Genomic DNA, 26,382 nt, shown 5'->3' on the forward strand with positions numbered 1-26,382 from the left:
TGTGTGTATGTGTGTGTGACATGTCACCGGTGCACATACACAGCAGTAGGGTTAGTGTGTGACATGTGACCGGTGCACATACACAGCCGCAGGGTTAGTGTGTGACAGGTCACCGGTGCACATACACAGCAGCAGGGTTAGGGTGTGACAGGTCACCGGTGCACATACACAGCAGCAGGGTTAGTGTGTGTGTGTGACATGTGACCGGTGCACATACACAGCAGCAGGGTTAGGATGTGACAGGTCACCGGTGCACATACACAGCAGCGGGGTTAGTGTGTGACAGGTCACCGGTGCACATACACAGCAGCAGGGTTAGTGTGTGACATGTGACCGGTGCACATACACAGCAGCAGGGTTAGTGTGTGACATGTGACCGGTGCACATACACAGCCGCAGGGTTAGTGTGTGACAGGTCACCGGTGCACATACACAGCAGCAGGGTTAGGGTGTGACAGGTCACCGGTGCACATACACAGCAGCGGGGTTAGTGTGTGACAGGTCACCGGTGCACATACACAGCAGCGGGGTTAGTGTGTGTGTGTGACATGTGACCGGTGCACATACACAGCAGCAGGGTTAGGATGTGACAGGTCACCGGTGCACATACACAGCAGCAGGGTTAGTGTGTGACATGTGACCGGTGCACATACACAACAGCAGGGTTAGTGTGTGTGTGTGTGTGTGTGTGTGACATGTCACCGGTGCACAAACACAGCCGCAGGGTTAGTGTGTGTGTGTGTGTGTGTGTGTGAGACATGTGACCGGTGCACATACACAGCCGCAGGGTTAGTGTGTGTGTATGTGTGTGTGACATGTCACCGGTGCACATACACAGCAGTAGGGTTAGTGTGTGACATGTGACCGGTGCACATACACAGCAGCAGGGTTAGTGTGTGACAGGTCACCGGTGCACATACACAGCAGCAGGGTTAGGGTGTGACAGGTCACCGGTGCACATACACAGCAGCGGGGTTAGTGTGTGACAGGTCACCGGTGCACATACACAGCAGCAGGGTTAGTGTGTGTGTATGTGTGTGTGACATGTCACCGGTGCACATACACAGCAGTAGGGTTAGTGTGTGACATGTGACCGGTGCACATACACAGCCGCAGGGTTAGTGTGTGACAGGTCACCGGTGCACATACACAGCAGCAGGGTTAGGGTGTGACAGGTCACCGGTGCACATACACAGCAGCAGGGTTAGTGTGTGTGTGTGACATGTGACCGGTGCACATACACAGCAGCAGGGTTAGGATGTGACAGGTCACCGGTGCACATACACAGCAGCGGGGTTAGTGTGTGACAGGTCACCGGTGCACATACACAGCAGCAGGGTTAGTGTGTGACAGGTCACCGGTGCACATACACAGCAGCAGGGTTAGTGTGTGTGTGTGTGACATGTCACCGGTGCACATACACAGCAGTAGGGTTAGTGTGTGACATGTGACCGGTGCACATACACAGCCGCAGGGTTAGTGTGTGACAGGTCACCGGTGCACATACACAGCAGCAGGGTTAGGGTGTGACAGGTCACCGGTGCACATACACAGCAGCGGGGTTAGTGTGTGACAGGTCACAGGTGCACATACACAGCAGCAGGGTTAGGATGTGACAGGTCACCGGTGCACATACACAGCAGCAGGGTTAGTGTGTGACATGTGACCGGTGCACATACACAGCAGCAGGGTTAGTGTGTGACATGTGACCGGTGCACATACACAGCAGCAGGGTTAGTGTGTGACATGTGACCGGTGCACATACACAGCAGCAGGGTTAGGATGTGACAGGTCACCGGTGCACATACACAGCAGCAGGGTTAGTGTGTGACATGTGACTGGTGCACATACACAGCAGCAGGGTTAGTGTGTGTGTGTGTGTGTGACATGTGACCGGTGCACATACACAGCAGTAGGGTTAGTGTGTGACATGTGACCGGTGCACATACACAGCAGCAGGGTTAGGGTGTGACATGTGACCGGTGCACATACACAGCAGTAGGGTTAGTGTGTGACAGGTCACCGGTGCACATACACAGCAGCAGGGTTAGGGTGTGACAGGTCACCGGTGCACATACACAGCCGCAGGGTTAGTGTGTGACAGGTCACCGGTGCACATACACAGCAGCAGGGTTAGTGTGTGACAGGTCACCGGTGCACATACACAGCAGCAGAGTTGGGGTGTGACAGGTCACCGGTGCACTTACACAGCAGCGGGGTTAGTGTGTGACAGGTCACCGGTGCACATACACAGCAGCGGGGTTAGTGTGTGTATGTGTGTGTGACATGTCACCGGTGCACATACACAGCAGCAGGGTTAGTGTGTGTATGTGTGTGTGACATGTCACCGGTGCACATACACAGCAGTAGGGTTAGTGTGTGACATGTGACCGGAGCACATACACAGCCGCAGGGTTAGTGTGTGACAGGTCACCGGTGCACATACACAGCAGCAGGGTTAGGGTGTGACAGGTCACCGGTGCACATACACAGCAGCGGGGTTAGTGTGTGACAGGTCACCGGTGCACATACACCGCAGCGGGGTTAGTGTGTGTGTGTGACATGTGACCGGTGCACATACACAGCAGCAGGGTTAGGATGTGACAGGTCACCGGTGCACATACACAGCAGCAGGGTTAGTGTGTGTGTGTGTGTGTGTGTGTGACATGTCACGGTGCACATACACAGCCGCAGGGTTAGTGTGTGACAGGTCACCGGTGCACATACACAGCAGCAGGGTTAGTGTGTGTGTGTGTGTGTGTGTGTGACATGTGACCGGTGCACATACACAGCCGCAGGGTTAGTGTGTGTGTATGTGTGTGTGACATGTCACCGGTGCACATACACAGCAGTAGGGTTAGTGTGTGACAGGTCACCGGTGCACATACACAGCAGCGGGGTTAGTGTGTGACAGGTCACCGGTGCACATACTCAGCAGCAGGGTTAGTGTGTGACAGGTCACCGGTGCACATACACAGCAGCAGGGTTAGTGTGTGTGTGTATGTGTGTGTGACATGTCACCGGTGCACATACACAGCAGTAGGGTTAGTGTGTGACATGTGACCGGTGCACATACACAGCCGCAGGGTTAGTGTGTGACAGGTCACCGGTGCACATACACAGCAGCAGGGTTAGGGTGTGACAGGTCACCGGTGCACATACACAGCAGCGGGGTTAGTGTGTGACAGGTCACCGGTGCACATACACAGCAGCAGGGTTAGTGTGTGTGTGTGACATGTGACCGGTGCACATACACAGCAGCAGGGTTAGGATGTGACAGGTCACCGGTGCACATACACAGCAGCGGGGTTAGTGTGTGACAGGTCACCGGTGCACATACACAGCAGCAGGGTTAGTGTGTGACAGGTCACCGGTGCACATACACAGCAGCAGGGTTAGTGTGTGTGTATGTGTGTGTGACATGTCACCGGTGCACATACACAGCAGTAGGGTTAGTGTGTGACATGTGACCGGTGCACATACACAGCCGCAGGGTTAGTGTGTGACAGGTCACCGGTGCACATACGCAGCAGGGTTAGGGTGTGACAGGTCACCGGTGCACATACACAGCAGCGGGGTTAGTGTGTGACAGGTCACCGGTGCACATACACAGCAGCAGGGTTAGGATGTGACAGGTCACCGGTGCACATACACAGCAGCAGGGTTAGTGTGTGACATGTGACCGGTGCACATACACAGCAGCAGGGTTAGTGTGTGACATGTGACCGGTGCACATACACAGCAGCAGGGTTAGTGTGTGACATGTGACCGGTGCACATACACAGCAGCAGGGTTAGTGTGTGACATGTGACCGGTGCACATACACAGCAGCAGGGTTAGGATGTGACAGGTCACCGGTGCACATACACAGCAGCAGGGTTAGTGTGTGACATGTGACCGGTGCACATACACAACAGCAGGGTTAGTGTGTGTGTGTGTGTGACAGGTCACCGGTGCACATACACAGCCGCAGGGTTAGTGTGTGACATGTGACCGGTGCACATACACAACAGCAGGGTTAGTGTGTGTGTGTGTGACATGTCACCGGTGCACATACACAGCCGCAGGGTTAGTGTGTGACATGTGACCGGTGCACATACACAGCAGCAGGGTTAGTGTGCGTGACATGTGACCGGTGCACATACACAGCAGCAGGATTAGTGTGTGACAGGTCACCGGTGCACATACACAGCCGCAGGGTTAGTGTGTGTGTATGTGTGTGTGACATGTCACCGGTGCACATACACAGCAGTAGGGTTAGTGTGAGACATGTGACCGGTGCACATACATAGCAGTAGGGTTAGTGTGTGACAGGTCACCGGTGCACATACACAGCAGCGGGGTTAGTGTGTGACAGGTCACCGGTGCACATACACAGCAGCAGGGTTAGTGTGTATGTGTGTGTGGGTGTGACGTGTCACCGGTGCACATACACAGCAGCAGGGTTAGTGTGTGACATGTGACCGGTGCACATACACAGCAGCAGGGTTAGGGTGTGACAGGTCACCGGTGCACATACACAGCATCAGGGTTAGGGTGTGTGTATGTGTGTGTGGGTGTGACGTGTCACCGGTGCACATACACAGCAGCAGGGTTAGGATGTGACAGGTCACCGGTGCACATACACAGCAGCAGGGTTAGTGTGTGACATGTGACCGGTGCACATACACAACAGCAGGGTTAGTGTGTGACAGGTCACCGGTGCACATACACAGCAGCAGGGTTAGTGTGTGTGTGTGTGTGTGTGACATGTGACCGGTGCACATACACAGCAGCAGGGTTAGGATGTGTGTGTGTGTGTGTGTGTGACATGTGACCGGTGCACATACACAGCAGCAGGATTAGTGTGTGACAGGTCACCGGTGCACATACACAGCCGCAGGGTTAGTGTGTGTGTATGTGTGTGTGACGTGTCACCGGTACACATACACAGCAGTAGGGTTAGTGTGTGACAGGTCACCTGTGCACATACACAGCAGCAGGGTTAGTGTGTGTGTGTGTATGTGTGTGTGGGTGTGACGTGTCACCGGTGCACATACACAGCAGCAGGGTTAGTGTGTGACAGGTGACCGGTGCACATACACAGCAGCAGGGTTAGTGTGTGTGTGTGACATGTGAGGTGCACATACACAGCAGCAGGGTTAGGGTGTGACAGGTCACCGGTGCACATACACAGCCGCAGGGTTAGGGTGTGTGTGTGTGACATGTGACCGGTGCACATACACAGCAGTAGGGTTAGTGTGTGACATGTGACCGGTGCACATATACAGCAGTAGGGTTAGTGTGTGACAGGTCACCGGTGCACATACACAGCAGCAGGGTTAGTGTGTGACAGGTCACCGGTGCACATACACAGCAGCAGGGTTAGGGTGTGACAGGTCACCGGTGCACATACACAGCCGCAGGGTTAGGGTGTGACAGGTCACCTGTGCACATACATAGCAGCAGGGTTAGGGTGTGACATGTCACTGGTGCACATACACAGCAGCAGGGTTAGGGTGTGACAGGTCACCGGTGCACATACACAGCAGCAGGGTTAGTGTGTGTGTGTGTGAGACATGTGACCGGTGCACATACATAGCAGTAGGGTTAGTGTGTGACAGGTCACCGGTGCACATACACAGCAGCGGGGTTAGTGTGTGACAGGTCACCGGTGCACATACACAGCAGCAGGGTTAGTGTGTATGTGTGTGTGGGTGTGACGTGTCACCGGTGCACATACACAGCAGCAGGGTTAGTGTGTGACATGTGACCGGTGCACATACACAGCAGCAGGGTTAGGGTGTGACAGGTCACCGGTGCACATACACAGCAGCAGGGTTAGGGTGTGTGTGTATGTGTGTGTGGGTGTGACGTGTCACCGGTGCACATACACAGCAGCAGGGTTAGGATGTGACAGGTCACCGGTGCACATACACAGCAGCAGGGTTAGTGTGTGACATGTGACCGGTGCACATACACAACAGCAGGGTTAGTGTGTGACAGGTCACCGGTGCACATACACAGCAGCAGGGTTAGGATGTGTGTGTGTGTGTGACATGTGACCGGTGCACATACACAGCAGCAGGATTAGTGTGTGACAGGTCACCGGTGCACATACACAGCCGCAGGGTTAGTGTGTGTGTGTGTGTGTGACGTGTCACCGGTGCACATACACAGCAGTAGGGTTAGTGTGTGACAGGTCACCTGTGCACATACACAGCAGCAGGGTTAGTGTGTGTGTGTGTGACATGTGACCGGTGCACATACACAGCAGTAGGGTTAGTGTGTGACATGTGACCGGTGCACATACACAGCAGCAGGGTTAGGGTGTGACATGTCACCGGTGCACATACACAGCAGCAGGATTAGTGTGTGACAGGTCACCGGTGCACATACACAGCAGCAGGGTTAGGGTGTGACAGGTCACCGGTGCACATACACAGCCGCAGGGTTAGGGTGTGTGTGTGTGACATGTGACCGGTGCACATACACAGCAGTAGGGTTAGTGTGTGACATGTGACCGGTGCACATACACAGCAGCAGGGTTAGTGTGTGACAGGTCACCGGTGCACATACACAGCAGCAGGGTTAGTGTGTGACAGGTCACCGGTGCACATACACAGCAGCAGGGTTAGGGTGTGACAGGTCACCTGTGCACATACACAGCCGCAGGGTTAGGGTGTGACAGGTCACCTGTGCACATACACAGCAGCAGGGTTAGGGTGTGACATGTCACTGGTGCACATACACAGCAGCAGGGTTAGGGTGTGACAGGTCACCTGTGCACATACACAGCCGCAGGGTTAGTGTGTGTGTGTGTGAGACATGTGACCGGTGCACATGCACAGCAGCAGGGTTAGGGTGTGACAGGTCACCGGTGCACATACACAGCAGCAGGGTTAGTGTGTGTGTGTGTGTGTGTGTGTGAGACATGTGACCGGTGCACATACACAGCAGCAGGGTTAGGGTGTGACAGGTCACCTGTGGACATACACAGCAGCAGGGTTAGTGTGTGTGTGTGTGTGTGTGTGTGTGTGTGTGTGTGTGTGACGTGTCACCGGTGCACATACACAGCAGCAGGGTTAGTGTGTGACAGGTCACCGGTGCACATACACAGCCGCAGGGTTAGTGTGTGTGTGTGTGTGTGTGAGACATGTGACCGGTGCACATACACAGCCGCAGGGTTAGTGTGTGTGTGTGTGTGTGTGTGTGAGACATGTGACCGGTGCACATACACAGCAGCAGGGTTCTCAGCGAGGCCATACATAAACAGTGAAAAGGAGACCCCGGGTACAGTATAAACCACTCAGCGCTACCTTGGATGAGCAAACTACTTGCAAGGGCTGCTGAGGCTTGTAGTTCAGCTATAAAGAAACACAAGTTAGTGATCATGAGATACTGCATTAACATTTATTGAATTGGCTATATGTAGCCATTTTACTCTATAGTACTGGTGTGTATTCGTGGCTGTGCCGTAATGTGTGACCATTGTTGATACTCTGTAATGTTTGCATACACCTCTTGGGGGGTCTATGTACTAAGCCTTTGAGAAATAAAATGGAGAGAGATATAGTACCAACCAATCAACTCCTAACTGTCCTTTTTCAAGCACAGCCTGTAGAGTGACAGGAGCTGATTGGTTGGTACTTTCTCTCACCACTTCATCTTTCTCCAGGACTTGGTACTTCTTCCCCTTGGTCTGATTTGGTTCCATGGACCCTTAGAATATAACCACACCACTACTATACCATCCATACAAACAACATATATACGGCACCTAGTGTTCATTCTAGCACCCTACACCTGTCACAGCCCGTGCAGTTCCTCTTTCCTGCCTGGGGTGTCGCTCTGTGCTCTGGTGCTTCTAGCACACTCAGCTGATGAAGAATGAAGGCTATAGTATAGCTCATCTAATAACCTGAGTAGTGTTTAATATACAGAGGAGCTGTGGGTGGACTATAAAGAAGCAGCACATACTGGATGTAGTCCATAAAGAGGGTACTGGGTTTGGCAGCTAATAATAATAATAATCTGTTATAACATCACTATTTATTGGGAACTTTTTTTTTTTTTTAATTGAGTAATTTTTATTGAAAATGTTTAAATTTCAGCCAAACAAAAATAAAGATTACAGCATATCGTTCATGGCAGGCATAGAAATGACTTGAAGCCAATATACACATTACATTGACATTAAAATCAAAACATATATGTATACATGAACACATACAACCAGTTCCAAAATAATACTGATATCTTCGTGGACACCCATAGGCGCCATCTGGGTCCGCACAACATAAATCTAATGGAGAACTGGATGCATATCCGCACACTATATACCCAACAAAAAAATCACAAAACAGGATATAAAAACTAAAATATACAAATAAAACCATATCCGCCAGTAAATCAAATAGAATTGCAAGTAAAATACTAAACCCCTCCCCTAACCCAAATCAAACCACCCCATAACCCCCCCACCCTGTATAACCTATCCCCAACCCAGGCATACTTGGATCCCTTAACTCCCAACCCACCACGAACTACTCTAATGAACCTAACTCTCCCCCCGGACCCGAATAAAGGATAATAGTTATATAAATGTCAGGGGCAATATACTAATTTAAATAATATATATGAGCCCTCCCCTAAACCCCCCACCCTGTATGACCTAACCCCAATCTAGGTATACGTGGATCCCCTGATTCTCTACCCCACTACTAACTAAGCTAACCTATCTAAATACCAACATCCCCCCACCCGACAAGGGCAAAATACTATATGGCCAAAAGCCAGATATGGCCCAGCTCCCAGGGACAAAAAGCGAATAAGATCCCTCAAACATAGTAAAGCAGGACATAATCTAGGCACAACACTAAAGTTTTAAACAAGTAGAACAACCGGATATACGTATGTGTATATATACAGAAATAAGAAAAAAATAAACATACATACTGTAGCAGGTATCAGCGGATTAGTTAAACAATGAACATCAGAAAAGGCGTCAATAACACAGCAATATAATAATCTCCAATGTGCTAATCAGGCCAAGCTTCAGATGCCTGGAAAGTAATGAAAATAAATTAAAATCTCGGCCCAGCCCGCCCAAGAACAAACCTAAAAATGCAGAAAGTATTGTAATGGCAAATCACGACCCTCCATCACAGCCAATAGGAATATATACCAGACTTCTCGAGGAGTCGCTGAAAAGTCAAAGTATCCAGGGATAGAGAGATTGTCAAACTTGAAAGGCAACCCAACACAAAGGAGGATAAATCCAGGGATTGCTTTTTTGCAGGCAAAGTGAGGTCCACACATTTAGGGGGAGAGGGAGAAAATTGGGTACTAGCAAGACACTCAATATTTGCGACAATTGGTATCTGAGGCTTGAAAGTGGTTAGGCAAACAGACCCTGAAGAATCACCACCCTCCAATTCGGGATCACAGGCCTCCATTGCAGTATTCTGAACTTCAGAATGTGATAAATCATAACATGAAAGAGATAACTCAAAGTGCAATTTCGCCACCTGAACCATGAGCCTCTCTTCAGAGTTGGTGATGGCTTTAAGGAGAAGTTCCATATTATTTATAGAAGGCATAGCCATCTCAGGAGATAATCGTAAAAGCAGGTAAGTATCAGAAAACCGGATAATAGTATAATACAATACTTCACTGGAGATGTTCAAAAACAACAGGCACTGCAATCCAGGATACTCAGGATAGCCAACAGAAAGTCCTCCTTCAGCCTGCAAGCCCCCGCTGCTGCAGAGTTACACTTCAAAATGGTGGCAGGGTTCAGAAACTGCGGATTCACAAGGATCACCAGCAATCTACACACCATCAGGAGAGACTTATCCACCTCTGTGACTACTCAGAGCACTGACCAGCGTGTAGAGAATTCCAGCAAAGGAAACGGGAGCATCAGCAGATATCCAGGCCGAGTACAAGATGGCGACCAGGCCCGGGAGTCGCGGGTCCACAGAAGCCCACAGAGAGCCGTGAACTGGCCAGAGCAGGGTCCTTCAACTACACGCCCTCCCAGGACTTCATACAGGAGGGTAATGGAATCAGCGCCTGGGCCAAGAGCTGCAGCAGCCGCCGCACCCTAATCCAAGATGGCGCCCGCGATGAAGAGACGCTGCAGGGGGAAAGAAACTGCTCTCACTTCACAGCAACCAGAAGGAACTGGCAGACCGATGGACTTCAGGAGCTTGGAGAGGTAAGTAATCAAAAATGTGCCAAAGTGGGAGCCCAGTCAGAGGGAGCAGGATAATGATTCCGGATATTTGGGCCTGGGAGCTGTAAAATCGGCCTCCTTCACCTAGCTCGTCCTGGCCACGCCCCGGGAACTTCTAATAGACATTTTCTCCAACGTTTGAAAGACCACCTGTAATGAAGAGCTACTGTGATCCGTTTTCTTGTGTGTTTATTTACAAATAAAGGAAAATAATAATGATAATAATCTCGAAACGAAAGCAGTGGATAAACGCCTTTTCCATACGTCAGCCACAAGGTGGCGCACAACTTTGTTTCTTGCATTGTACAAGTACTGTAGATTGTAACCTGCCTTTGACACCCGAGGTCATTTGCCATGCTGTCTAGGCTCCATCAATTAATAGGAAATCTTACGTTACGTATTGTTTTTAATGAGCCGGTATACTTGTTGTACAGACTCTCCAATCGGAGAACGCTAAATATTTGCATAGTGTAATCCCCGCTGTCGCAGGTATTAGTACCTATGTTACTTTGTGGGGTAAGAATTGTATCAAGGCGCAGATGCTGATGAATGCTTTCTCTCAGGCCTCTCGTGGAGCTCAAACAGCCGCAGCGCCAGCCTCCCAAGCGGTAGCCCGCATCAAGAAGTTTGCCATCTACCGATGGGACCCAGACAAGCCCGGGGACAAGCCGCGCATGCAGACTTATGATATCGACCTGAATACGTGAGTTTTGAGCGACATCTGGTGGGTGCTGGAGTAACCGCTGCTATTATTCTGTTTTATACATCTGTCCTTGCACTTTCCAGGGTATAGACCGTAAAAGTTGCATTGCACTGACGTGCTAGTGATCAGCGCTCTATAGTGACAGTAACAGTAGCTCAAGTGACAGTTACAGTAGCTCATACCGTAGCGATTGCAAAGGACAAACTCTTTAATGTCATGTTCTGCGATCACCATAACTGGTCTACTACCCTGTTCTCCCCGTTGCCCTCAGGTGCGGCCAGATGGTCCTGGATGCTCTCATTAAGATTAAGAATGAGATGGACCCCACACTAACCTTCCGCAGGTCATGTAGAGAGGGTGAGTGTCTCCTGGGTGGGGCTGCTGGGGACTCCTGGTATCTGTGCACTGACCTCTTCCCTCTTATTACCTCCACCCAGGAATCTGTGGCTCCTGTGCCATGAACATTAACGGGGGGAACACTCTGGCCTGCACCACCAGGATCGACGATAACCTGAGCAAAGTCTCCAAAATCTACCCCCTCCCTCACATGTATGTTGTGAAGGACCTTGTTCCTGTAAGTGCTGGAGCCACACTCTTATTTTATTGGGGGTGGGGGCAACAACACTGGGAGTATTTGCCGAACTAAGAGGTGATGGGCTCTGGTTAGTTTGTGGTCATTCTGTGTAACGCACTCCTCCCTGGTTCCTTGAGGATTCAGGCGCAGTACACCTGATGCTCTGAAAGAGGGCGCTCTCTCCCTCTGATCAGTCAGCTGACATACAGATTGTTTCAGTGCTTTCTTCCTTTTTTTTTTTTTTTCTTCCCACAAGGATTTAAGTAACTTCTACGCACAGTATAAAGCCATTGAGCCCTATCTGAAGAAGAAGGATGAGACTAACCAGGGGAAGGAGCAATACTACCAGTCCATCGAGGACCGTGATAAGCTGGTGAGTGAGATGGGCACACAATGTCCCCGCACCCTCTCTCTGGGCATGTAAGGGTCATACTCTATACTCCCAGCTACCTGTTAGCCCCGGGTTATATAACCTGTTATAGCCACTGACGATTGATCATTTATAAGTGATGTATAATCACAGAGGTAACGTCCTGGATCCTGTCTCATGAATAACAGCAATTACCTAGCTGGCCCTGTAGTGCGAGGCTGCTGTGATTATCCATGTGTATATAATGTTACTCTCTGTTCTTTATATAAAGATAGAGATTCCTGGAGGACAGCGGTTATTAATGTGTGTTCTCATACTCCTTCCATTTGTCTCGCTGCCTTCCCTATATTACGTATGTTAGGGACTATTTGTCTGCTTGTAGTTATTTATTGTAAGTATGAGATTTACCCTCCTGTCACTGAGTGATCCTCTAATTTGTTCTCTCCTGTGTACAGGACGGGCTGTACGAGTGCATCCTGTGTGCCTGCTGTAGCACGTCCTGCCCCAGTTATTGGTGGAATGGAGACAAGTACCTCGGACCTGCAGTTCTCATGCAGGTAAGATGCTTGTAATTACCAGGCATTCATAGCACAATAACCTCTGGCTGCACGCGAGTCATCCCTGGTCAGAGAGGCGCTCGCTATACACTTGTCATCCCTGCTGCCTGTTCAGAGAGGCGCTCGCTATACGCGAGCCATCCCTGCTGCCTGGTCAGAGAGGCGCTCGCTATACGCGAGCCATCCCTGCTGCCTGGTCAGAGAGGCGCTCGCTATACGCGAGCCATCCATGCTGCCTGGTCAGAGAGGCGCTCGCCATACGCGAGCCATCCCTGCTGCCTGGTCAGAGAGGCGCTCGCCATACGCGAGCCATCCCTGCTGCCTGGTCAGAGAGGCGCTCGCCATACGCGAGCCATCCCTGCTGCCTGGTCAGAGAGGCGCTCGCCATACGCGAGCCATCCCTGCTGCCTGGTCAGAGAGGCGCTCGCCATACGCGAGCCATCCCTGCTGCCTGGTCAGAGAGGCGCTCGCCATACGCGAGCCATCCCTGCTGCCTGGTCAGAGAGGCGCTCGCCATACGCGAGCCATCCCTGCTGCCTGGTCAGAGAGGCGCTCGCCATACGCGAGCCATCCCTGCTGCCTGGTCAGAGAGGCGCTCGCCATACGCGAGCCATCCCTGCTGCCTGGTCAGAGAGGCGCTCGCCATACGCGAGCCATCCCTGCTGCCTGGTCAGAGAGGCGCTCGCTATACGCGAGCCATCCCTGCTGCCTGGTCAGAGAGGCGCTTGCTATACACGATTCAGCATCTTCACACTACACCCAAAAGTTACAGCTCCAACCGGAGACAGCCCCTGATATGATGGAGATTCAGGGATGTACGCTATGCTGACAGTTTTGCATTTGAACGATTATCGTAAACTGCGCATAAGTCAGTCTATCGTAGTCGCTCTCAGTGTGATTGACTGGCAGGCAGCTTTTGGGGAAGGTAATGGCAAGGGGCAACAAAAACGCAGTGGTGTTGCGACTGTTTTCAGGCATGTCGCTGTGTGCGTCTGCGATCTCATACGTAGGAAAATTAGCTTCTGCGCAACCACAATGTTACTCAGGATGCCGATTATTGAAGGATCTGCGACCGCATCCTTATACGCAGATGCTTGGATTTGCAAAGCCGCCAGTGGGTGTCTCCATACTATTCTAAGCGTCTGCGACATTTGCATATTGTTGCTCATACACTGCGTACACAGACGCGGCAGCAGTGTATAACTCTCTAAATCAGGCCCTTCGTTTGCTCCTCCTTTACCCGCTGTGCTCCAGTCTTAGTCAGGACTCTGCCTGTTGCGCTGTAACTGTATCTGATTATGTAACCGTCCATTATAGTGCACAGTACTCCCAGCGCCTCCTGTGTGTTTAATCAGATGTCTGTCTCGCTGATCCCTTTCTTCTGTGCCTGGGGGAGGGGGCTGTAATCCCCGCATGTATCAGGGCAGGGTGAGCGAGTATAATGTCACTGACTCTCCTCGTTGCTGCGGATTTCAGGCTTATCGCTGGATGATTGATTCTAGAGATGACTACACAGAGGAGCGATTAGCCAAGCTCCAGGACCCCTTCTCCTTGTACCGCTGCCATACCATCATGAACTGCACCAGGACGTGTCCCAAGGTGAGATGCGCTGTGTAATCTGTGGGCGATACTCTCGCAGGAAGGGGCGGGATTATATAACTGGGGTCCAGCTATCTGCAAACCCTATAATAGACGCCCACCCCCCTCTTTTTAAATACATTTTTCAGTCCGCCATTCATTAGAAAACCTTTAATCCGCGTGCAGGCCACCCATAACCTTCCACATTTTGCCACGCCACGGATACCACCAGGCCACAACACCAGTTCTAGACACTGTCAGCCATGTTGTAACCTTGTTTTCCTACTGAAATAGAACCCAATGCTTACATAATATCTATTGTCAGTTCTCCGTCTATAACATCGCCAAGAGAGTGGAACCCTTATATTGTAACACAAAGTGCCGCTGGGGGCAAAGTACTATCCAGATTGTCATGTTCAGATAAGTGATTAACGTTGGGAAAATGCTCAACTAAATATAACAAAAACAATCCACACATTAACCCCTCTGTGGTAACTGTACGGTGTTGTGGGCGGTAACTTCTGGCGCAGTATTTAAGGGGAGGCACCAGAAAACCGTAGTCACCGTAGTGTTACATTACTGAACGGGTGACTTTCTACTTCAGGGTCCATAGGGGGTCCACAGGGTTGACCTTGGGGTATAGCTGGATCTGGATCCACGGGCACCACGCAGTTAAAGCTTTGCTGCTCCCAGGATGCACTTGGGTCCGTCCTCCTCTATACCTCGCCCCGGCCACAGGCACCTCAGTTTTAGTTGGTGCCCGGCCGGAGTCGGGTCACCCTGTCGCAGTGGGGCTGCAGGAGCAGCCCCTAAGCTTTATTTTAAAAGAGAAATTTTTTATTTTTTTCTTCTTTTTTTACACTGTTAGAGCGGCAGCATCAGACTGTCCTTTAGGACGTCCACGCTGCCGCTCCTTCTCCCCGCTGGCGCCGCGGCGCCAGTACAGCTCTGGGGATCGCGGCGGGACCCCAGAGCCTGTACTAGCCGGGCTCTGGGGACTCCCTTGACTGCTGCCGGACGCGACGGGGATCAGGTAAGCCGCGGGTCGCCGCGTGCGGCGGCCCGCGGATACTTCAATGCAGTCAGGAGCCTCCGGTCTCTGGGGACAGACCGGAGGCGCTAGCGGCGGCGGCGGGCTCCCCCTCAATTGAGGAATACCCCGCGTGTCCGCTAGACCACCAGGGTATCAGGCTGGTAGCGGGACCGGCAACCCGGGGGTTAATTGCTAGCCAGGGGAGGCAGCCTTCCCTGTCTAGCGGCTCCTCCCCTCAGCTCAGCGCGCCTTTCAACTAGGAGTCTGGCGTCGCTGAGCTGCTCTTATCTCTCGGCCACTCCTCCTCTGAGGTCTCCGGCGGCCATCTTTACTGGCACATCGCAGACTCCCAGGCGGTATCAAGTGGACCGGTCCCCCTGTGTACCTCTCCCCTGCTGAAGGACAGTGTACACAGCGCTATAGCCCTCCCAGACACTGAATCTGGGCGGTTGATTGTAGCGGAAGGTGCAGTGAGTATAACTTTTCTGCATTGTATGTGACTATTGCTAGTGCTGCCTGTCTGTGACTTATTCTCCTTACTGTCAGCTTATAACTATCCCTTTCCTTCTCCTACGGCCCGGCAGGTGTGTGGGGGAAGGGCGTTTTTCTGAGACCCTCACTTATATAAAACACGTATTTGTGGGGTCAGTCACATACTGTTGTGTGCTACACAGTACCATATCTGGGCTGTTGTGTCGCATACTGGTGAGTGCGCGGGTGTTAAAACCGTAATTCCTCTGGTGATACCTATTTCTTGTGTATTTACGGTATCATGTCGGATGAGGAGACTGAGCGCTCTGTGGCTCCTGTGCTATTTTCCTGCAGACGCTGTGCTGCTGGAGTTGATGGGGAGGACTTATCTCAGGATGGTCTGTGCGGGCGGTGCCAGCTGGTACCGGGCCCCTCCAACCCCCCTGTATCACAGGACCCTCCTTGGGCGATGTTTTCACAGGTGCTGGCGTCTATTGCGGACCGGTTATCGGTCCCATCAGCGGTCCCTTCTAGGGCGTTACCGCAGCCCACCATCCCCCATTCCCCGAGGGTTCCACAAATGTTGCGGTCTTCCCCCGGGGCCCAGACTGTGGGTCCTTACTCGGGACTGCCTGTGTATGTGCAGTCTTCCCCAGGGACGTGTCAGTCTGTAGTGCCTTTGCAGAGTGTTGCTCCGACGGCTCCTCCGCCTTGGGTGGATGTTCTATCCAGCTCCGTACAGAGTCTGGCGGCTTCATCCTCGGCGTTTCAGTCTATGTTGCAAGGTGATGTGCCACCAAGGGTGTCTAAACGTCCGGTTGTGAGTTCACTAGCTGCGCAGTTGTCGGACTCGGAAGTGTCCTCAGATGATGGAGAAATCCATGAGGACTCTGACTCTGATGTCATGGGGCAGGAGGTGGAAGCTAAGTCCTCCATTAATGTTCCAGCCTTAGTTAGGGCGGTGCGGGCTATCCTACATGTTGAGGATGATGCGCCGGCTCCTAGGTCGAAGTTTCCTAATTTTAAAAAGGCCAAGGTGACCTCAACTGTGTTCCCCCTGTCTGATCAATTATCGGATCATATGGCGGCGGCCTGGCAATTACCTAGTAAGAGGTTCCATCCACAGAAGAGGTTGGCGGCGAACTATCCTTTTCCTGAAGCTCATTGCAGGAAATGGGAAACTCCGCCGGCGGTGGATTCCCACGTTACCCGCTTGATCAAAAGCGCGACGTTGCCATTGCCGTCTATCTCCTCTTTGAAGGATCCCACGGACAGGAAGGTGGAGACTTGTTTAAAGTCCATTTATTCTCTTTCCGGGGCGGTGGCTCGCCCGTCCATGGCTATCTCCTGGGTGGCTAAAGCCATTGAGGCATGGGCCAATGCCTTGGAGGATACCTTTCCTGATGAGGCTCCGGATATCCAGAGAGCGTTAGTGGGACAGATGCGGGATGCAGCTTCCTATATTGGGGAAGCGTCTTTGGATGCCAGCCTGCTCACTTCTAGGGTGTCGGCTGCAACGGTATCTGCTCGGCGCTCCGTGGCTGAGGTCCTGGAGGGCTGATGCAGATTCAAAAAAGGGTCTGGAGGCCTTGCCTTTTAATGGTGATTTACTATTTGGTCCGGATTTGGACAGAATAGTGGATACTTTGGCTAAGTCCAAGTCGGCTTTTCTCCCTTCGGCCTCTGCGCCGGCTAAAGTGAGGAGCTCTGCCTTTCGGTCCTTTCGGGTTCAGGGTAAGGCCAAGGGCCAGTCCTTCCCGAGACATTCGGCGACCAAGGCCGCACCCAAGCCCAAGAAGCAGGCATGGAGTGCTCGGCGCCCTTCTTCCAAGCAGGAGGATAAGCCTGCTGCCTGATGGGACGGGCCTCTCTCTGAGGGACCCCAGAGTGGGAGGCCGACTTCTCCAATTCGCCCAGTGTTGGCACAATACCACCACGGATGCCTGGGTTCGAGAAGTAGTCTCTCAGGGGTACGCCCTGTCTTTTCGGTTCAGGCCGCCCCACCAGTTTTTCTGTACGAGTCCTTCTCTGGACAAGACCAAAGCTGGTCAGATTCAGGTAGCTATAGAATCCTTGCTACAAGCAGGGGTCATTGTTCCCGTTCCGCAGTCTCAGCGCGGGACGGGGTACTATTCTACTCTGTTTCTGGTACAGAAACCCAATGGTTCTCATCGCCCTATCCTGAATTTGAAGTCTCTGAACAGATACCTCAGAGTTCCCAGGTTCAGGATGGAAACGTTACGTTCCATCATTCTGGCGATGGAACCCGGGGATTATATGGTCTCCCTCGATATCCAGGACGCCTATCTCCATGTGCCCATAGCACCGGCACATCAGCGGTATCTGAGGTTTGCTATCCTGAACCATCACTACCAATTTCGGGCGTTGCCTTTTGGCCTTTCCACGGCTCCGAGGGTGTTCACCAAGGTGATGGCGGTTATGGCTGCCCACCTTCGGGGTCAGGGTCTACGTCTGTTGCCGTACCTGGACGATCTTCTGCTGCTGGCGAGCTCCCCGGAGGTGCTTCTTCGACATCTCCACCTGACCATTGCTTGTCTTCAAGCACACGGGTGGTTGATAAACTGGAAGAAGTCCTCCCTGATTCCATCACAACGGATGGTTCATTTGGGAGCCCTGCTGGATTCTCGTCAGCAGCGGATTTTCCTGACTCCAGAGAAGGTCTCCTCCCTGCAGCTGCGGATACACAGTTGCCTGAGCAGTTGCCGCCTGTCGGTCCATTCAGCTATGAGAGTTCTGGGGTCCATGGTGTCGACATTCGACATGGTGGAATTTGCCCAGTTCCATTCCCGGCCCCTGCAGGGGCTGATTCTATCGGAATGGAACGGGTTACCTCACCGGATCCGCTCTCAGATGCTGGTGTTGTCCGCGGAGGTTCGGCAGTCTTTGGCTTGGTGGCTTCAGACGGTGCATCTGGTCGAGGGGCGCCCCTTTTGGATCCCGGACTGGGTCCTGCTCACGACGGATGCCAGTCTTCGGGGTTGGGGGGCAGTGACCGGCTCATTATCGCTTCAGGGTCGTTGGTCCGCGGAAGAAGCACTTCTCCCCATCAACATCCTGGAACTGCGGGCTGTGTACAGGGCCCTGCAGTCGTCCGGCCCCGCTCTTCACGGAAGGGCGGTTCAGGTGCAGTCCGACAACGCCACCACGGTGGCGTACATCAACCACCAAGGGGGAACTCGCAGTCGGGCAGCAATGTCGGAGGTGTCTCTCATTCTTGCTTGGGCGGAGTGTCACGTTCCAGCGATCTCGGCAGTCTTCATTCCCGGAGTCCTCAATTGGGAGGCGGACTTCCTCAGCCGTCACGATGTGCATCCCGGGGAATGGTCGCTTCACCCAGAGGTGTTTCAGCTACTCGTGGACAGGTGGGGGCTGCCGGAGCTGGACTTGATGGCCTCCCGTCACAATCACAAGTTGCCCGTTTACGGGTCAAGGACAAGAGACGCAGGCGCCTGTCTGGTAGACGCTCTGTCGGTGAAATGGACGTTTCACCTGGCGTATCTGTTTCCTCCGATATCCTTACTTCCTCGGGTTCTGCGGAAATTCAAGCAGGACGGCGGCACGCTCGTGCTGGTGGCTCCGGCGTGGCCCAGACGTCCTTGGTACTCCGATCTGAGGTGCCTCTCCATCGACGCTCCGTACCTTCTTCCTCAGCGTCGGGACCTGTTGTCTCAGGGGCCCTGCCTTTACCCGGATCTGGGTCGGCTGTCTTTGACGGCGTGGCTCTTGAGACAGCCGTCTTGAGGTCTAGGGGTTTCTCCAGTTCAGTGATTGGTACCATGCTTAGGGCACGCAAGCCTGCCTCCGCGCGGATTTACCACAGGGTGTGGCGCACTTATTTTCAATGGTGTGAATCCAGAAACTATGATCCGCAGGTGTTCCGGGTTTCCAGAATCTTGGAATTTCTTCAATCGGGTTTGGACCTCGGCTTACGCCTGGCCTCTCTGAAGGTTCATGTGTCTGCTCTGTCCGTGTGGTTTCAGCGACGGATTGCTACACTGCCAGATGTTTACACCTTTTTCCAAGGTGTTCTCAGGATCCAGCCTCCCTTCGTGCCTCCGGTGGCTCCGTGGGACTTGACGGTGGTACTGAGGGTCTTGCAGGGTCCTCCTTTTGAGCCGCTTGAGTCGGTGGAGCTCAAGTGGCTGACGTTTAAGACCATTTTTCTCCTGGCAATTGCTTCGGCCAGGAGGGTTTCAGAATTGGGGGCGCTTTCCTGTCGCCCTCCTTTTCTGATTTTTCACCAGGACAGGGCAGTGCTCCGCACGCGTCCTGAGTTTTTGCCCAAAGTGGTTTCAAAGTTCCACATTAATCAGGAACTTGTTGTGCCAGCTTTTCAGTCACCTGATCTTTCGGCTGGTGAGGCTTCCTTGGATGTGGTCCGGGCACTTAGAATCTATGTGGACCGGACTGCTTCGGTTAGGAAGTCGGATTCTTTGTTTGTCCTCTTCGGTTTTCACAAGAGGGGTTGGCCTGCCAACAAGCAAACGTTAGCCCGTTGGCTTCGTTCAGTTATTTGTGAGGCTTATGCGCAGGAGGGTTTACCTGTGCCAGCCTCTGTTAAGGCTCATTCCACTCGTTCTGTGGGTCCCTCTTGGGCTGCTAGACGTGGCGCCTCCGCTGTTCAGCTGTGTAAGGCGGCTACTTGGTCTTCAATTCAGACGTTTTTGAGGTTTTATGCGTTTGACACCTTCGCCTCTCAGGATGCATCCTTTGGGCGCCGGGTACTCCTTTCAGCACAGGAGCGTCCCCGCCCTTAGTTGAACTGCTTTGGGACATCCCCAAGGTCAACCCTGTGGACCCCCTATGGACCCTGAAGTAGAAAACAAGAGATATGGTAAGAACTTACCGTTGTTATCTCTGTTTCTACGAAGTCCATAGGGTCCACAGGGCGCCCGCCCTGACGCACCTGGCTTCAAATGGGCTGTGTGGCTGGTCACCGGTTTTCCGTCTCCCATTTCTGTGAGTATGGTTTCTTGTGTGTTCCAGTCTTCCTTCTCTCTGTTTAGTCTCCTCCTCCGGCCTTAGCTGCTTACCAACTGAGGTGCCTGTGGCCGGGGCGGGGTATAGAGGAGGACGGACCCAAGTGCATCCTGGGAGCAGCAAAGCTTTAACTGCGTGGTGCCCGTGGATCCAGATCCAGCTATACCCCAAGGTCAACCCTGTGGACCCTATGGACTTCGTAGAAACAGAGATAACAACGGTAAGTTCTTACCATATCTCTTGTTATTGCTACCCAAAAATGGGGGTGTCTTACCATTGTGTGCGAAGGGTGTGGGGAGTTTACGTCATTGTTCCCAACTCTATAACTGCTCCAAAACTTGAAAAGTACATATTTCGGGTATCACTGAGGAGATAACATAATGGGATCATATATTTCCGCCTGTACGAATTGTCTAAAAGGGACTATGGCAAAAATTCAGGAGAACTTTTTTTGTCTATTTTTCGTTAATCGGGGGAAATAAAGCTCTAACTACGTGCTTGACTGGTCTGTTAGAGGCCACCGGCTCCTTGTTCGGTGACGTACTCCTTGCCCTGGTATAAGGAAGCCGTGACGGTGAGGTTTAAATAGCCGATATTGCGTGGCTGATTCTGGCTTTGTTCTGTTTTAGGGCTTAAATCCTGGCAAAGCTATTGCTGAAATTAAGAAAATGATGGCGACCTACAAGGAGAGAGCTGCTGCAGCATAGCGGAGCCTATCTCCTAAAATGCTGGACTTTCCTGAACTCCGCCCATTACGCTGTTGTGAATTGCAAGGCGTTTCTGAAGCCTCTTAATATGCTGCGCTATAAGGATATGAAGAAGTCATTGGTTGAATTGTACACTTCTGTATTATTTGCATCATTAAAATGGTCAGTCTGCCGTTCTGTTCTAACTGAGAGGGGGTTGTGTTACCGGGATGGACACTGTCATGTTGTGATCGGGGACACGGCGACGTGATTACTTGAACTAAAATATATGTTAACATCTGTGTTTCTCTGCTAATTAATATATAAACCTGGAATGACTATTAAAATGGTTTGTCAATTAAACATTTATTTAAATCCCATCTATGAGAGAGAGGGAGAGAGGGGGGGGAGAGAGAGAGAGAGAGAGAGAGAGAGTGACTGACTGACTCCTAAACAGCCACATGTCTAATTCTGCCCATCCACTAGAAGACAGGCAAAAGACTGCACGATTAAGACATTATAATCATGCAGTAGTTTGATCATTCAGTGCAGGCTCATCAATCATCCGCAAACGTGCTGAACGTGATGTTATCGTCATGTTGTCCAGCAGGTTTGCCCGATGATAGATGTCTATCATTTTTGCAAACGGTTGAACGATAGAATACACAGCGATATACGTGTGTACAGAGAATAGAGGCGGTGCTGTTAGTGAGGGCAGGGTGACGTATAATAGAATACACAGTGATGTACATGTGTACAGAGAATAGAGCCGGTGCTGTTAGTGAGAGCAGGGTGACGTATAATAGAATACACAGCGATGTACGTGTGTACAGAGAATAGAGCCGGTGCTGTTAGTGAGGGCAGGGTGACGTATAATAGAATACACAGCGATATACGTGTGTACAGAGAACAGAGGCGGTGCTGTTAGTGAGAGCAGGGTGATGTATAATAGAATACACTGATGTACGTGTGTACAGAGAATAGAGCCGGTGCTGTTAGTGAGAGCAGAGTGATGTATAATAGAATACACTGATGTACGTGTGTACAGAGAATAGAGCCGGTGCGGTTAGTGAGAGCAGGGTGATGTATAATAGAATACACAGCGATGTACGTGTGTACAGAGAATAGAGCCGGTGCTGTTAGTGAGAGCAGGATGATGTATAATAGAATACACTGATGTACGTGTGTACAGAGAACAGAGGCGGTGCTGTTAGTGAGAGCAGGGTGACGTATAATAGAATACACAGCGATGTACGTGTGTACAGAGAACAGAGGCGGTGCTGTTAGTGAGAGCAGGGTGACGTATAATAGAATACACAGCGATGTACGTGTGTACTGAGAATAGAGCCGGTGCTGTTAGTGAGAGCAGGGTGACGTATAATAGAATACACAGCGATGTACGTGTGTACAGAGAATAGAGCCGGTGACGTATAATAGAATACACTGATGTACGTGTGTACAGAGAATAAAGACGGTGCTGTTAGTGAGAGCAGGGTGACGTATAATAGAATACACAGCGATGTACGTGTGTACAGAGAACAGAGGCGGTGCTGTTAGTGAGGGCAGGGTGATGTATAATAGAATACACAGTGATGTACGTCACCCTGCCCTCACTAACAGCACCGGCTCTATTCTCTGTACACATGTACATCACTGTGTATTCTATTATACGTCACCCTGCCCTCACTAACAGCACCGGCTCTATTCTCTGTACACATGTACATCACTGTGTATTCTATTATACGTCACCCTGCCCTCACTAACAGCACCGCCTCTATTCTCTGTACACACGTATATCGCTGTGTATTCTATTATACGTCACCCTGCTCTCACTAACAGCACCGCCTCTATTTTCTGTACACACGTACATCGCTGTGTATTCTATTATACGTGTGTACAGAGAATAGAGCCGGTGCTGTTAGTGAGAGCAGGGTGACGTATAATAGGATACACAGTGATGTACATAATGTGAAGAAACTTGATGTATATGTGCGTTATTTTTGCTGTTCGCCGTTCGATGCCTTGAGAATGACAATGGTTATTGCTCTCTCGGACGGTATCCCGGGTCCTTTATCTGAGTCCCTTTAGAACGCACAGGAAATGGCACAATAGCAAAGGTACAAGGTTATTTTACATACACACTGTAAAAACAGCAAGTACAGACTATTATACAGTATATACAGAAATGCCAGTAGTTTTAGCTGAACTTTGGGGACCCCACACACAGCAGAGGGCCCTTTAGTGTTAGAAATGTGGATAGTCACTCCGTCTCGCTTACCCGCCTGGGCTGGGGGAAACTACGCTTGTGAGAGGCTGCTGTGCGACTCCACGCTCCTCAGGGAAATGGCTTCTCCGTCCTGGACTTGCTGATCCCGGCCGCTCGGCCTGATTGTCCTCTGCTCGCCAAGAGCTGGGCGTGCCGGCCATTCACCTAGCTCCAGCTCACACACCAGCCGCACACCTGGGACCGTTCCCGGTGGCAGCATACACGTTGGCTGCGTATCTTTCGCCAGACCTTCTCTGTATCGCCAGATCTGTGGATGGCAGGCTCGAAGGATCTCCCGACTTCTATGCCCAGTCCTGCCACTCAGATCTCTGATCTCTCCCTAAAAACCCTCAGTTTGTTATTTTAAAGCCTCTGAATTTTCCACCGTGAGGTGACACCCCTGGGCCCTGCTATTGGGTGAGTTGAGTCCTCTATACAGTTAGTGATCATGTCTTGCCTCACTCCAGAGGTGAGGATTCCGGTGCCCATGTGTCTGGTACAGATCCCTTTGGACAAAGACCACTCCATCACATTGACAAGAGGATTTAGCATATCGGGGCAATAAAACCAGTCACATCCCATTCAGCTGGCCATGGTTTCCTGTGGGGGGATACTAGCAGGCATACAGAGTTACCTGGCTGCCTCTACATTCCAGTGGGAGGGGGGGGATGTCTCCCCCTGCATCCTTACCACACATTATAACATCATTATATATGTCATATGGTATGCGCCCTGTAAGTAACATATCAGGCTATAGAGATATTATACACTGATAGGCACAAACACTTGTATATGCAGTTTACCTATCACACACAGTAATACAACAAGATCAGGCTCATTGATATAAGGTCCTATTACTGTCCAATACACAGTTCTGTGCACAGCGGTATGTGATGCGCAAACAGCCCATCTGCATTATAATGGGCCAAGTTCCACTCGCACCGAGGGTCCGATTCAGACCCGCTCACTAGGAGGCGTTCGCACGCAGCCTGCCGATGTTTGCATTCTGCGTACACATAGCAATGCGCAAACCAGTCCATGCGATCACTCGCTGAGCATAGCCACCTTGCTAGAATGAGTGACAGGAAAAGCCGTTTGTGGGTGGTGACGGGCTGGACGGTGGAAACGGGGGGAATTGGAGGTGCGAACACAGGCGTGCCTGAGCGTCTTAACGCCGTTTCTGAGGTGTTCATTATTTAAGAGGCAGCGTCACTTGGCTGAATTACACACCTGAAGCGCTTGCGGTGGTAGGGTATGGTCAACCACAAGTGCTGCGTATGCATTCGATGTTACCGATGGTTGCATACTCTCCCTGGAGATGACGTGCGAAAGTGGGCTTCTTAAGACAGGCTGGTGGGCGTCTGCATACACAGCGCGATCGCATGCCAGTACATAGTGGGCATGCTGATGTCTTACTGTGTGATTGCGGATTGGCATACCTTTGCAGCAAGCGAGTGGGTCTGAATCGAGCTCAGAGTGAGCCGCCCTAGCTGGGCAATCTTCTGATTATCTGCCCTTATACACTGGAAAGCAGTAACGCGTTGTATAAAGTACACAGTTTTGGGACGAGCCATAACAAGCTAGGGGGGGGGGGGCACTTGGGTCATCGCATATACCTCCCCCACTTTTTCCAGCCGCCGCTTGTAAGTGTCCCAAAAATTACTCTACCCCATTGGCATGAGTACAGATCACACCTTGTCCACCTGGGTCAAACGGGATGCAGTCAGGATACTGGTGGGCGCTATCCCGCCCGCCGATATCCCGACATGGGGCTAAGGATAGGCGTCGAAATCCTGATGCCTATCATTAGCCCCACTACTAAATCCCGACACCCGGCATACTGAGCGCAGGTAAGCCGGGTGTCTTAGCATCTAGCCGTGGGGGGGAGGGTTAGGTTTATGGACCCCGGGAGGACTTAGTGTTAGGCACCACTAGGGGGGGTTAAGGTTTAGGGTGCGGGGAGGGGGGTTAGGCTTAGGCACTAACGGGGGGGAGGTTAGGGTTAGGCACCCCTAAGGGAGGGTTGGGGGCAGAAGGGAGGGTTAGGGTACTTATCTGCTGCTGTCAGGATTTGTACCCGCCGGGCTGCCGCTGTCTGTATTTGCATACCGATTCCGGTCAAACAATTGCTGGCTCAATTTGCCATCTGGGCCCACCTCTCCTTTTTCTGGTTCGGAGGGGTCTGGACTCTCAGCAGTTCACAGTTTTGATTACAACTCCCTCCAGAATCCTCTGCCCTGGGTAATATCCTCAGTGGTGGGCAACCCACATCATCAGAGATTCGTCCCTTCTCCCCCTCCTCTTTGGGGAACCTCATTCCCTTCGCCTCTGGCGCATCAGAGAGGAGCATAATTGGTGGCACCAGGCCCGCATCAGGGAACCTGTCAGGGGTAGGCCATGACTGGGGGTCTCGCTCTGCAATTAATAGCAGGGGAGCAGGGAGTTTCTGCACTTCTCCTCATGCTCCCCCCTCAAATGCCTCTACTCCCTCCCATGGGCCAATTACTTCTGCTACCCCCTCGGGGATTAATAACTGAGCCTTACCTGGAGTGTTCTCCATCTGGTTCTCTGTCGCCGTCTCCTCCCCCAGCCCAGCCGGCTGAGAGACTGGTGGGATATAACCGCAGGGCTGGACAACTGGTATCTCGGTCCTTGCCCCTGATCCTTCATCCCTCAGCTGCACAGAGCTGGGAAGCGATGAGTCTTCCTGGGCTTCTTGTGGTTGGCTCTAAGCAAACTCCTCGTTCCGCATACTGCCCGTGGGGTCCTCCTGATCCCCCAGCGGGTCAGAGTCTCCTCTAATCCCCCCTCCAGTTGCATTTCCTCTGAGCCCGCTTCATAGATCTGCTCAGGGCTTTTAACAGCTGAGGGGATAAGGACCACATTGTATGTCCTTCTCCTCTGCCCCTTGCATGGGAACACCG

At 51.8% G+C, this 26,382-nt stretch overlaps 1 protein-coding gene across 1 annotated transcript in view; it reads left to right on the top strand.

Moving 5' to 3' along the window:
* SDHB (succinate dehydrogenase complex iron sulfur subunit B) overlaps positions 1-21,561 on the top strand; it is a 36,298-nt gene extending 14,737 nt beyond the window's left edge. Inside the window, exons 2-8 of the mRNA XM_088463217.1 lie at positions 10,783-10,922; positions 11,194-11,279; positions 11,360-11,496; positions 11,753-11,869; positions 12,322-12,423; positions 13,900-14,022; positions 21,136-21,561. Of these exons, the coding sequence (XP_088319343.1) occupies positions 10,783-10,922; positions 11,194-11,279; positions 11,360-11,496; positions 11,753-11,869; positions 12,322-12,423; positions 13,900-14,022; positions 21,136-21,213 (783 nt within the window). The 3' untranslated portion in view covers positions 21,214-21,561. The remainder of the gene's footprint in view (positions 1-10,782; positions 10,923-11,193; positions 11,280-11,359; positions 11,497-11,752; positions 11,870-12,321; positions 12,424-13,899; positions 14,023-21,135) is intronic.
* The last annotated feature ends 4,821 nt before the right edge of the window (positions 21,562-26,382 follow it).

The sequence above is a fragment of the Taudactylus pleione genome, unplaced genomic scaffold (genome assembly GCF_031769625.1).
Source record: "Taudactylus pleione unplaced genomic scaffold, aTauple2 ptg001334l, whole genome shotgun sequence".
Lineage (NCBI taxonomy): Eukaryota > Metazoa > Chordata > Amphibia > Anura > Myobatrachidae > Taudactylus > Taudactylus pleione.